This window comes from Orbicella franksi, chromosome 6, assembly GCF_964199315.1.
Source record: "Orbicella franksi chromosome 6, jaOrbFran1.1, whole genome shotgun sequence".
Taxonomy (NCBI): domain Eukaryota; kingdom Metazoa; phylum Cnidaria; class Anthozoa; order Scleractinia; family Merulinidae; genus Orbicella; species Orbicella franksi.
In genome coordinates, this window is record NC_138150.1 from 5,278,450 (window position 1) to 5,292,045 (window position 13,596).

The following is a 13,596-nucleotide window of genomic DNA, read 5'->3' on the forward strand; positions in this document are numbered from 1 at the left end:
ACCTTGCAAAAGGTATTGTCAATTACCATGCAAGTTTTTAAAAACCTGCATGATAATGAACACTGCATCATTTAAAGCAATTTTTGAGCCATTTCTTGAGCACCATAAGTAAATTTTCCTTACCTTTTGTGAAGCAAACGGGTTTTGAAGGGATATATTTTTAAATTCGAGATGCAAACAATGAATTTGTCGAAGATACCATCAAACTCATTCCCCTTAAGGTAATTGTACAGAAATGCAAAGTTGGCTTTTCGTCACTCACATTTTATAGTTAACGGAGGTTACACGGATTGGCAACCGTATGGCGACTGTTCCAAGACTTGTGGAGGTGGGGTAAAGACGCGAAAACGAACGTGTACCAATCCACCACCGGCAAACGGAGGAAAAAATTGCAGTAGACTGGGACCCGACAGTAGTACCAGCGAATGCAACAAGCAGAAGTGCCCAGGTAAGGATATGGACAATATTATCGCCTGCATTTCGATCATCTTATCAACGACTCCAAATTCTGGCACGTCCAAAAGAAACTAGACTAACTACATTCAAAAAAAGCCTTTCCCAGAGTGGCTGGGAGAATATTGGGAAGAGCTAGGCTAAAAGCTAGACTCCTGAGCTAGGCTATAAAACATACAAAGAAAGATCCTTCGCCCAGTGTGGTTGGAAGAGGATTGCCAGGAGCTACAGTGCTGGCTAAAACAACATACAGAGAAAAATCATTTGCCCAATATGGCTGGGAGAGCATTTTGAAGAGCTAGGCTGAGAGTAAGACTCCTGCGCTAGGCTAAATAATATAAAATCCGGGCCTCTGCCCAGTTTTCCAGGAAGAAACGTTGTGAAGCATTCTTCCGTATGACTTAAGGGCCCATTAACCGATCTTTTCGAGCCGTTGCTAAGGAAAAGTTATTCTCATATAACCTCATCATTTTTTGTTAGTTCAGAGTTATTTCGCAAAGGCTCCCAGGCAAATTACGTTATCGGGATTTTTTTCATTGATTTAATATTTTAATTTAAATCCTCATTACGCTAAGCATAGATTTTGTTTCATTTTTGAAAGGTCAGATTTTGAGGGAATTTTAAAATATTAAAATATTCGTAATTTTCTGGGAAAAGCATGATTTTGAAAAAGGAATGCATAGCTATCTTTCCAACGTTGGCTTTAATCGAAATCCGTCGAAAAAGGCTAGATTTAATGAAAAACCGAGTTTCCTTTAGCATTTAAAGAAACCGAAAGTGCGCCCGATATATATTGGAAGTTACCCTATCAGCGCGTGCGCAATTTACACTACCAGCGCACTTCGGTAAGATCAGACAAAGTCACACGGAATTGCTCTTGCTTTTCTATCTTTTTCTTATTTTGTCTTTGCTTGTACTTTTTTTACTTTGCATTTTGTGAAACACAAAGAAAAACATCTAAAATGTAAGCGAATTTGCAAGTTATTGAGTTGTTTTTATTTTCCGCGCTCAGGCTGACGTAAGTAACCGGAAGTGAAATTTCACCTCCTTAGCAACGCGCGCGAGCGCGCGCATAAATCGGTTAATGGGCCCTTAAGCTGTTGCGATTTTATTGCTATAATCAAAAGACATTTTAAAATTACGGTATCCCTGAATTTCTTTCACAATTTTCCAATAGACATTTCACCTACCTTTTCTGTGAAAGCTATTTTAATTTTTATCAGTTCATTTTTTTTTTTATCAATGCCTTGTTTTTTAGTCATTCTTTATTACTATTTTTTGTTTCTTTGCGTTATTTTTATTGTAATGGGCCCCATGGGCAGTTAGAAAATTTGGTTTTTTGTAAATAAAATGATTACTATTATGGTGACCTATAAAGGGATCGCTGTAGGTAAACATATTTTTTGCTATTTATACTATTATCGATTTTCGTAGTGAACGGTGGTTATTCAGATTGGGGACGGTACGGTAAATGCTCAAAGAGCTGTGGGGGTGGACAACAGACGCGTAAAAGAGCGTGTACCAATCCACCACCATCACATGGTGGAAAAGACTGCAGTGGACTGGGACCCGACAGTTCTACCAGGGAATGCAACAGTCAGGGGTGTCCAGGTAAAATGGGCAAATAGCAACCGATAAGTTCCATAAAGTGACGACTAGCGACCCCGTCTCACTCATCCCGCGAAGAAAGTAAGGACGACAATTCTACTGAAGTTAGCACAACTTTGGAGATTTTATAGTTAACTGCTGACCAACAACCGGCTTTTCGATTGGATCAAACCAGATCAAACCAGTTTAACTTACTGTAATCAGGGCTGGGTGATTTGGAACTTATCCGGTTAAAGCTAGCTTAGAATTAAAAGTTAACAGAAGTATAAATTTTTCTTGAATAAAAATGTTTTTCACTGCTTATGTTCTGTGTAGTTTGAGATTACTCAAACTCAAAAGGCCATACAGCTAAGCAGAAAACCTCACCGCCAAGTTAAAGAGAAAACGCACAAATCAAAATTCTCGCTTATCCTGGGTTAGCTTAATCAAACTGTGTAATAACAAGGCCCAGGAGCTCAGCTTTTAGGCTTGGCTAAATCTGTAAACAATTTCCCGTTATTGACCCAGATATGACTAGCTTCCCATTGAGTAACACAGCCAAAGTGTAAAATTTCATAACACACACTAAAGCATCCATTACTGAAAAAAACCTACCGTGCAATAAAATGTTTTTCTAGATAGCGGTAGGTATGCAAGCTATCGGTAAAAAATGAGCAGTTTTAACAATTTGATGTCAGTTTTTTGTGCGTCTGTCCTCTTATTGATGATATATTGCGTCATAACATTGTCAAGGTGGCTGTGTAACCACGAACCGCAGGCGAGTGGTTCCGCAATAAACTTTGAGAATGTTATGACGGAATTTATCATCAATAAGAGGACAGACGCATAAAAAACTGACGTCAATTTCTTTTTTACAATAAAAAGACCCCAAAATGGTCAAATGCTGGGAATGAATGTGGGGAAAAAACGCCGTAAACTTGCCTTAAACAAAGATAAATCAAGATTATTCAAAATGACGCGAACATTGCCAATAGCTCTTCTCGCTTTCTATTGGCTACATGTACTTAAAAAAGTCCATAAAATCTCATTGGTTAAAAAGTTCACAATTTGAGACCTGAAAGTTAAACTTAAAAGTTTGCATAAATTAAAATTTTATCCGTCTCTACTATTATTGATGATAAAAATAGGCCAATCAGCGCACGAGATATTAGACAGTTATTGTAAAAATTCACTTCCAAATGATATGCAAGTAATCCATTCAATTTATCATTCTGAGAGGTCTGATTTCTTTCTTCTTTTCTTTCATATAGTAAACGGTAATTACTCGAATTGGGGACCGTACGGCGAGTGTTCAAAATCTTGTGGAGGTGGGGTGAAGACGCGTAACAGGACATGTACCAATCCGTCCCCGGCAAACGGAGGAGAAGACTGCAGTGTCCTTGGACCTGACACTTCTACCATGGAATGCAACATCCAAGGATGTCCAGGCATATATGAGACTGTTTTTAACTTTGTTAAAATTAATCCTAAACTACAAATTGCAAATATATACAAAGTGATATTCATAGATCTCGGAGTAACAACTTCTTTCTTGCAGTAAAAAATTATTTCACCCATCCTTTACTTATTTGATTCACTAGCTTTAGTCAAATATTTATCAAGGCCTAACAGCTGCTAAACTGCCAGTTTCTAGTGCCTTTGACGTCAGTTATTGATGGTGCTCTGTAATTCACAGATAACGTCCGGACTCAACTTTATCTTTGAGCTCGCTAGACCTTTTAAAAGGTATTGTCAATTACCATGCAAGTTTTTTAAAACCTGCATGATGATTAACACTGCACATTTGAAGCAATTTTTGAGCCATTTCTTGAAAACCATAAGTAAATTTTGCTTGTCTTTTGTAAAGCAAACGGGTTTTGACGGGATACTTTTTTAAATTCGAGATGCAAACAATGAATTTGTCGAAGATACCATCAAACTCGTTTCCCTTGACGTAATTGTACAGAAATACAAAATTGGCTCTTTGTCACGCACCTATTATAGTTAACGGAGGTTACACGGATTGGACACCGTATGGCGACTGTTCCAAGACTTGTGGAGGTGGGGTGAAGACGCGAAAACGAACGTGTACTGATCCACCACCGGCAAACGGAGGAAAAAATTGCAGTAGACTGGGACCAGACAGCAGTACCAGCGAATGCAACAAACAGAAGTGCCCAGGTAAGGATATGGACAATATTATCAGCTACATTCGGATCATCTTATCAACGACTTCAAATTCTGGCACCTCCAAAAGAAACTAGACTTCTACATACAAAAAAAGCCTTTTCCACAGTGGCTTCCACAGTGGCTGGGAGATTATTGTGAAGAGCTAGGCTAAAAGCTAGACTCCTGAGCCAGGCTGTAAAACATACCAATAAATATCCTTCGCCCGGTGTGGCAGCGAGAGGATTGCCAGAAGCTACAGTATAGGCTAAGCGCTACGCTAAAAAACATACAAAGAAAGGTCATTTCCCCCAGTATGGCTGGGAAAGCATTGTGAAGAGCTAGGCGTAACCCTAACCCTAACCCTAAAGGAGGCGTCCTGCGCTAGGCTAAAAAACAAACGAAAAGATTATTTGCCCAGTATGGCTTGGAGAGGATCCTAAATAGCTAGGCTACAAGTAAGACTTCTTCGCTAGGGTAAATAATATACAAAATCCGGGCCTCTGCGTAGTGTTCCAGGAAAAACGGTTGTAAAGCATTTTTCTGTATGACTTAAACTGTTGGGATTTTATTGCTATAAACAAAAGACATCTTAAAATTCCCTGAATTTCATTCACATTTTTCCAATAGACATTTTACCTACCTTTTTTTAAAAAGCTATTTTGTGTTTTATCATTTAATTTTTTCAACAATGCCTTGATTTTTACTCATTTTTTATTACTATTTTTTTGTATCTTTTCCCTATTTCTATTGCAGTCGGCACCATGGGCATTTAGAAAATATGGCGCTATGTAAATAAAATTATTATTATAAGAACATAGAAACGGACCGTTACAGGTCAACACATTTTTTGTTATTTATACTATCATCCATTTTTGTAGTAAACGGTGGTTATTCAGATTGAGGACCGTACGGTAGATGCTCGAAGACTTGTGGGGGTGGACAACAGACGCGTAAAAGAACGTGTACCAATCCACCACCATCACATGGTGGAGAAGACTGCAGTGCACTGGGACCCGACAGTTCTACCAGGGAATGCAACAATCAGCGGTGTCCAGGTAAAATTGGCGAATAGCAACTGATAAATTCCATAAGGCCTAGGTGACGACCACCGACCCTGTCTCACTCATCCCGCGAAGAAAGTAAGGACGACAATTCCACTGAAGTTAGCACATCTTTGGAGTTTTTAAAGTTAACTGCTGACCACCTACCGGCTTTTAAATTGCATCGCGGGCTCAAAACAGTTTAACTTACTGTAATCATGGCTGGGTGATTCGGAACTGATCCGGTTAAAGCTAACCCAGGATTAAAAGTTAACCGAAGTATAAATTTTTCTTATAAAAATGTTTTTCACTCCTTATGTTCTGTGTAGTTTGAGATTACTCAAATTCAGAAGGCCAAACAACTAAACCTCACTGCCAAGTTAAAGAGAAAACACACAAATCAAAATTCTCGCTTATCCTGGGTTAACTTAATCAGCCTGTGTAAAAACAAGGCCCAGGAGCTCTGCTTTTAGCCTTGGCTAAATCTGTATACTATTTACCGTTATTGAGCCAGATATGACTAGCTTCCCATTGAGTAACACTGCCAAACTGTAAAATTCCAGAACACACACTAAAACATCCATTACTGAAAGAAACCTACCGTGCAACAAGGTGTTTTTCTAGATAACGGTGGGTACGCAAGCTATCGGTAAAAAATGAGCAGTTTTAACAAATTGACGTCAGATTTTATGGGTATGTCCTCTTATTGATGATATATTACGTCATAACATCGTCAAAGTGGCTGTGGAACCATTGCCTGCGGCTCGTGGTTCCGCAGTAAACTTTGAGAATGTTATGACGAAGAGGACAGACGCATAAAAAACTGACGTTAATTTGTTTTTTTACAATAAAAAGACCCCAAAATGGTCAAATGCTGGGAATAAATGTGGAGAAAGACACCGTAAACTTCACTTAAACAAAGATAAGTGAAGTTTATTCAAAATGACACGAACATTGTCAATAGCTCTTCTTCTTGCTTTTTACTGGCTACATGTACTTAAAAAAGTCCATAAAATCTCATTGGTTAAAAAGTTCACAATTTGAGACCTGAAAGTTAAAATTTTATTCGTCTGTACTCTTATTGATGATAAAAATAAGCCAATCAGCGCACGTGAAATTAGACAGTTATTTTAATTATTCACTTCCACATAATATGCAAGTAATCCATTGAATTTATCATTCTGAGAGGTCCGATTTGTTTCTTCTTGTCTCGCTTATATAGTAAACGGTAATTACTCGCATTGGGGACCGTACGGCGAGTGTTCAAAATCCTGTGGAGGTGGGGTGAAGAGGCGTAACAGGACATGTACCAATCCGCCCCCGGCAAACGGAGGAGAAGACTGCAGTGTCCTTGGACCTGACACTTCTACCATGGAATGCAACATCCAGGAATGTCCAGGTATAATGGAAATCACTTGAGACTGTTATTAGCTTTGTTCTGTAGTTAATCGTAAACTACAAATTGCAAATAAATACAAGGGGATATTCATAGATCTCGGAGTAACAACTGTAAAAATCTCTTTGTTGGTGCTTTCTAATTCATGGATAGCGTCTGACCTCAAATTTTGGTACTATCTTTGAGTACGATAGATCTTGCAAGGGCATTGTCAATTACCGCGCAGGTATTTTCAGTTACAACGTGCCTGATGATTAAGGACTGCATCGCGTGAAGCAGTTTCTGAGCCATTTCTTGAGCACCATAAGTAAATTCTGCTTACCTTTTGTAAACAGAATAACGTAGGAAAGCCCGAGTCTTAAAATTCTAGCGTTTTGGTCGCCAAAAGTGGCGTCATGGTCCCAGGCGTTCCATGCGTAGACCATGGAAACTGGGGACGAAAAACGCGACATTGCTCAGGTGTTTCTACCTCACGGGCGTAGATTGACGGTGACTTCCTCTCGGGTTCCTAAACGAAGAAACACTATGTCAACTAAATATGACTTAAAATTTTAAGTTTTGTAACTATTTTATGACTAAAAAGAACTATATAATTTTGCACTCAGTGGTAGTCGAACCCGCGCCACTGTGCCCTTTCTTACCACTGTACCACCCTGCTGCTAGCTTCCCTGGCACTCCAAAATTTAAACTAGATATAATGAACAGTAATATAAATTAATATAGAGTTACCCTAACATACAAATGAAAGCTAACCGCAAGCAAAATGGAGTGACGTTAACCGCAAGCAAAATGGATTGACGCTAACCGCAAGCAAACCTAACCGTGCTAACCGCAAGCAAGCATGGTAAACATGTACAGCGGTTTATTAACACGTCTACCTTGTATAAGCAACATCCAGGCGTCCAAACCCCATACTCCGCCCGGGCATTATATTTTTCCACATTGCTCGCTCTTCGTAGCCTGCGTAGCAAGCGTTTCCGTGGGGTTTGGAAGCAAAGAAAGACCGAGGAACGGGATTTTCGGTGTTTTTTCTGCGCGGAAAATGAGGCGAGAGCCAAAACAAAGAAAGAGGTGGGTGGGAGAGGGGAAGGAAGGAAACGCTTGCAGACAAACCCCTGGATTTTGAAAACCTCCGTTCGCCAGCGAACGGGGCTCGTGATTGGCTGGGCTAGTCCAATACCATTGACATGTGTCGATCAAAGATATTTTAATACCTTTGAGTGCCAGACAAAAGGGGAAGACGCGTTCGAAGCTTGTTTACAAAACGCTTTAACTTTTCTCGCTGAAAGAGGATTTAGTCGTCAGCTTCGACAGGACGGTAGAAATCCTGTATTGCAATACCGACGCTTTGGTTTTTCGAAGCCTGGACATTATTGCAGAAGCAAGCGCGACACAATTTGCAGCTGTTCCTTTAATTTTAATATCACTTTCTTGAATGCCACATGCGCCAAGGACAAGATAATAAACCGCGGGACAGAAGATTCGCACTACTGCGTGGGAAAACCTAGTGATTTCGTCTGGCCAAGGGAAAGATTATCTTTATTCAGACACTGGTCAAGATTATCGTTATTTTCCCTCTTAGATGTTTGAAGCCCCTCCTGCCCAAATTCCAGAGTTTTCCGAGAAGACTTTCCGTTGTTTGTTTTTGCTACAGGCGATAACATTCGAACCGACTCGCGGATCTGGCGTTTCCGGCAAACGCTTCTTTACTGGAGTTGCCTTTGTGGGAGTTGACTTGCTAATTTTACCTTGTATCGATTCCTGGACGAATGAATACAGTGCTCCAAGATTTCGAATCTTGCGAGCACAAGGATAACTAACGCGACTTGAATACTTCTCACATTTTAACTTTCTGGCAGATTTGTGCTAAAACTTCATCCTTGCAGTCCTTCCTTTTAGACTGATTGAGTAGAAATATAGCTTGATTATAAATTACCAACTTTTATTCATCGAGATTTCTCCGTCCCCACCGTGCACTCGTTGTTTCAGACATATTTTGACAAGTTAAGGTTTATTTTGGTTCAAAGTTTACTTCCGCTACGGAAGGCCGAAGATTTTATTGGTTAATTTATGACAGCCGATGACAGCACGAAATCTCAGTGTGCGCACTCAGGCATGAAAGGCCAAGTGGGCGGTTTTCAAAATCCAGGGGTTTGTCTGCAAGCGTTTCCTTCCTCCCTTCCCCTCCCCCTCCCCCTCCCCCCTCTTTTACTCGCTCCATTTTTCTAAGGCTATGTGTGCCTATCAAGCGTGTCGGGAACTTGGTTTCCCGTGGGACTCTTACTATGATCTATAAAGCTCTCATCCAACCATACTCTCATCCAGCCATACTCTCATCCAACCATACTGTATGGGGCAGCATAGATGTGTGTCATTCTAAGTGACTCCAAAAACTACAAAATAAAGATGCACGTTTCATTACTTTCTCTGACTTAAATATAAGAACTTCCACTTTACTCGGTGACCTCGGGTGGGATTCTTTGGAGCGAAAGCGTTCTAAGCCACTAGCAATTATTCTGTTTAAGGCTCTCCAAAATCCTTCTCTGACTAGTTTAAATATCATTTTTAAGTCTGCATCTCATATTCAGTGTTCACTCACATAATCTGAGAAATTCCAAATACAACCTTTTCGTCCCTAGACCGAATACTGAAGTAGGCTTTAGAAGTTTTCGATATCGCGGTTCTGTTCTTTGAAACAGCTTGCCTTTGAGATACAGCCTACTCTTAGCTCTTTTAAATATTTTATATAATTAAGGTTAAACCACTATGGCTAATGATTATATAGGATAGTTTTTTTAATAGTTTTTAGTATCATTCTGTACAGAAAATTAACTTAGTTACATTAGTAAACACGGTTCGATGGAAAAGCATGTTATATCAAGTGAACCAATGGATAAATAAAGAATACCTACCTATAAATTTGTCGAAGATCCCATCAAACTCGCTCCGAACGTGTACCAATCCACCGCCTTCCAATGGCGGAGAGGACTGCAGTGGACTTGGACCCGACAGCACTGCCACAACTGAAACAAATAATTCAAGTTGAATATAACATTGTTAAGAATCCCAACTGGCCGGAGGCAAACCAGTTGACTATTTACAAGCGTGGCCGAGGATTTGAACTCGGGGCTACCGAGAAACAAATCCAGGGAGTAGTCAAAGCGGGACTCGAACCGGGGCCGGCTGCATAGCGAGTCCGACATCCACAGTTTTGTTATTTATATTATTTTGTTATGTACACTATTATGTATATTGTTATGTATACTGTTTCGTTATTTATACTTTTATCCATTTTCGTAGTGAACGGTGGTTATTCAGATTGGGGACCGTACGGTGAGTGCTCAAAGACTTGTGGTGGTGGAGAACAGACGCGTGAAAGAACGTGTACCAATCCACCGCCTTCCAATGGCGGGGAGGACTGCAGCGGACTGGGACCCGAAAGCACAACCAGGGAATGCAACAATCAGACGTGTCAAGGTGAGACAAAACTTCTTTGGTTTCACATTATGTAATATTTTGACAGGCGGGCATGGGGGCAACTAAGCTTGCCACACTAGACAGCCAATAGCGAGACGATTTCAAATCGTTCATTAACTTTTTCATTTTAGTCTCGTTTCTGAAAAAAAATTCCTTTTTTCAGTAGCTGTTATTGCAATTATCAGACATACAAAAGAGGCAAATTTCGTTCATTTCCAATCGCATTATTTTCACTTTTCTATTACCGATCACTTGAAAGAAGAAAAAAAAAAAATGTATATCTTATAATTTCTTGTACTTATAGTTTATCAAAGTTTTTAACAAAAATAAAAGCTGTTAGAATAGTTTTGTTTATTTATTTATTTTTTTAATGACAGAAACTCGGAAGCCAGTGCGACGCTACCAAAGCCGAGGACGAGCTCTGGGTGACAACCTGTTCAAATTTAAACGGTTTGGCAAGATGACTTTCCGTTGTTTGTTTTTGCTACAGGCGATAACATTCGAACCGACTCGCGGATCTGGCGTTTCCGGCAAACGCTTCTTTACTGGAGTTGCCTTTGTGGGAGTTGACTTGCTAATTTTACCTTGTATCGATTCCTGGACGAATGAATACAGTGCTCCAAGATTTCGAATCTTGCGAGCACAAGGATAACTAACGCGACTTGAATACTTCTCACATTTTAACTTTCTGGCAGATTTGTGCTAAAACTTCATCCTTGCAGTCCTTCCTTTTAGACTGATTGAGTAGAAATATAGCTTGATTATAAATTACCAACTTTTATTCATCGAGATTTCTCCGTCCCCACCGTGCACTCGTTGTTTCAGACATATTTTGACAAGTTAAGGTTTATTTTGGTTCAAAGTTTACTTCCGCTACGGAAGGCCGAAGATTTTATTGGTTAATTTATGACAGCCGATGACAGCACGAAATCTCAGTGTGCGCACTCAGGCATGAAAGGCCAAGTGGGCGGTTTTCAAAATCCAGGGGTTTGTCTGCAAGCGTTTCCTTCCTCCCTTCCCCTCCCCCTCCCCCTCCCCCCTCTTTTACTCGCTCCATTTTTCTAAGGCTATGTGTGCCTATCAAGCGTGTCGGGAACTTGGTTTCCCGTGGGACTCTTACTATGATCTATAAAGCTCTCATCCAACCATACTCTCATCCAGCCATACTCTCATCCAACCATACTGTATGGGGCAGCATAGATGTGTGTCATTCTAAGTGACTCCAAAAACTACAAAATAAAGATGCACGTTTCATTACTTTCTCTGACTTAAATATAAGAACTTCCACTTTACTCGGTGACCTCGGGTGGGATTCTTTGGAGCGAAAGCGTTCTAAGCCACTAGCAATTATTCTGTTTAAGGCTCTCCAAAATCCTTCTCTGACTAGTTTAAATATCATTTTTAAGTCTGCATCTCATATTCAGTGTTCACTCACATAATCTGAGAAATTCCAAATACAACCTTTTCGTCCCTAGACCGAATACTGAAGTAGGCTTTAGAAGTTTTCGATATCGCGGTTCTGTTCTTTGAAACAGCTTGCCTTTGAGATACAGCCTACTCTTAGCTCTTTTAAATATTTTATATAATTAAGGTTAAACCACTATGGCTAATGATTATATAGGATAGTTTTTTTAATAGTTTTTAGTATCATTCTGTACAGAAAATTAACTTAGTTACATTAGTAAACACGGTTCGATGGAAAAGCATGTTATATCAAGTGAACCAATGGATAAATAAAGAATACCTACCTATAAATTTGTCGAAGATCCCATCAAACTCGCTCCGAACGTGTACCAATCCACCGCCTTCCAATGGCGGAGAGGACTGCAGTGGACTTGGACCCGACAGCACTGCCACAACTGAAACAAATAATTCAAGTTGAATATAACATTGTTAAGAATCCCAACTGGCCGGAGGCAAACCAGTTGACTATTTACAAGCGTGGCCGAGGATTTGAACTCGGGGCTACCGAGAAACAAATCCAGGGAGTAGTCAAAGCGGGACTCGAACCGGGGCCGGCTGCATAGCGAGTCCGACATCCACAGTTTTGTTATTTATATTATTTTGTTATGTACACTATTATGTATATTGTTATGTATACTGTTTCGTTATTTATACTTTTATCCATTTTCGTAGTGAACGGTGGTTATTCAGATTGGGGACCGTACGGTGAGTGCTCAAAGACTTGTGGTGGTGGAGAACAGACGCGTGAAAGAACGTGTACCAATCCACCGCCTTCCAATGGCGGGGAGGACTGCAGCGGACTGGGACCCGAAAGCACAACCAGGGAATGCAACAATCAGACGTGTCAAGGTGAGACAAAACTTCTTTGGTTTCACATTATGTAATATTTTGACAGGCGGGCATGGGGGCAACTAAGCTTGCCACACTAGACAGCCAATAGCGAGACGATTTCAAATCGTTCATTAACTTTTTCATTTTAGTCTCGTTTCTGAAAAAAAATTCCTTTTTTCAGTAGCTGTTATTGCAATTATCAGACATACAAAAGAGGCAAATTTCGTTCATTTCCAATCGCATTATTTTCACTTTTCTATTACCGATCACTTGAAAGAAGAAAAAAAAAAAATGTATATCTTATAATTTCTTGTACTTATAGTTTATCAAAGTTTTTAACAAAAATAAAAGCTGTTAGAATAGTTTTGTTTATTTATTTATTTTTTTAATGACAGAAACTCGGAAGCCAGTGCGACGCTACCAAAGCCGAGGACGAGCTCTGGGTGACAACCTGTTCAAATTTAAACGGTTTGGCAAGATGCAAAAGCTAAATCGTAAAATTTGGAGACCTCCACCACACAAGGGGAGAGTTCAAGTGGAATAAGGAACCATTATATTCAACTCTTTCACTAGTTGAACATTTTCTACTTTCAGTCTGTTCAATGCTTTTCCTGAAGAATGGCGCAAACTATTAAAAACAAATAAAAACTCTATCTCCTCAAAAACTGATTTCAATTTACGTATTGAAGGGAAAAAAGTCAATTTCCAAAATCTTCAATCGAAGTCTTATATGACAGTTTTGCTTTTAAGATATCCAGTATATTAACAGCGCAAAATAAATATAACGAAGCTTTCAGCACGCACACATCCCAGTTAGACTGGGAAAAGATATATCTACTGCCCTTCAAAACAACATTGGATACTAAATTAAGAGAATTCCTATATAGAATATTAAACAGGATCTTGTACTCACAAGATGGGGTTTAAGTTTAAAGAAAAAGATACTCTTTTATGCGATTTTTGTGAAAAGGAGTTGGAGACCACAGAGCATCTTTTAGTGTACAAAAGTGTGTATGTTTTGAGATGATTTAAAGGTTGTTCTTAATTCTTTAAATATAACTGTTAGGTTTGATATCAAGGATGTTCTTTTTTGGGATTTTAGATACCTAACGGTTTATATAACAGTTCTAGTCAACAACATCCTACTTGAAGGTAAATATTTTATTTACCGCCGTAAAT

The 13,596-nt window shown here is 39.5% G+C and overlaps 1 protein-coding gene and 1 long non-coding RNA gene across 2 annotated transcripts in view; one reads left to right on the forward strand and one right to left on the reverse strand.

Moving 5' to 3' along the window:
• The window catches only part of LOC145491310 (uncharacterized), a 131,677-nt gene that overhangs the window by 30,818 nt on the left and 87,263 nt on the right, over positions 1–13,596 (reverse strand). The window lies entirely within an intron of this gene.
• Positions 56–11,566, forward strand: LOC145489562 (coadhesin-like). Its single transcript, XM_081468544.1, has 10 exons — positions 56–108; positions 234–448; positions 1,888–2,064; positions 3,312–3,597; positions 4,007–4,221; positions 5,112–5,264; positions 6,472–6,648; positions 9,946–10,122; positions 10,500–10,595; positions 11,547–11,566. Exons 1-10 carry the CDS (start codon positions 56–58, stop codon positions 11,564–11,566), a joined length of 1,569 nt encoding a protein of 522 aa, XP_081324670.1.

What these genes read in the sequence shown, in the direction of transcription:
- LOC145489562 (XM_081468544.1), top strand. Translation starts at nt 56, where the DNA reads ATGAACACTGCATCATTTAAAGCAATTTTTGAGCCATTTCTTGAGCAC. An exon ending in CAACAAACAGAAGTGCCCAG is followed by an intron (nt 4,222 to 5,111) that starts GTAAGGATATGG and finishes ATTCAGATTGAG; the next exon opens with GACCGTACGGTAGATGCTCG. An exon ending in CAACAATCAGACGTGTCAAG is followed by an intron (nt 10,123 to 10,499) that starts GTGAGACAAAAC and finishes TTTTAATGACAG; the next exon opens with AAACTCGGAAGCCAGTGCGA.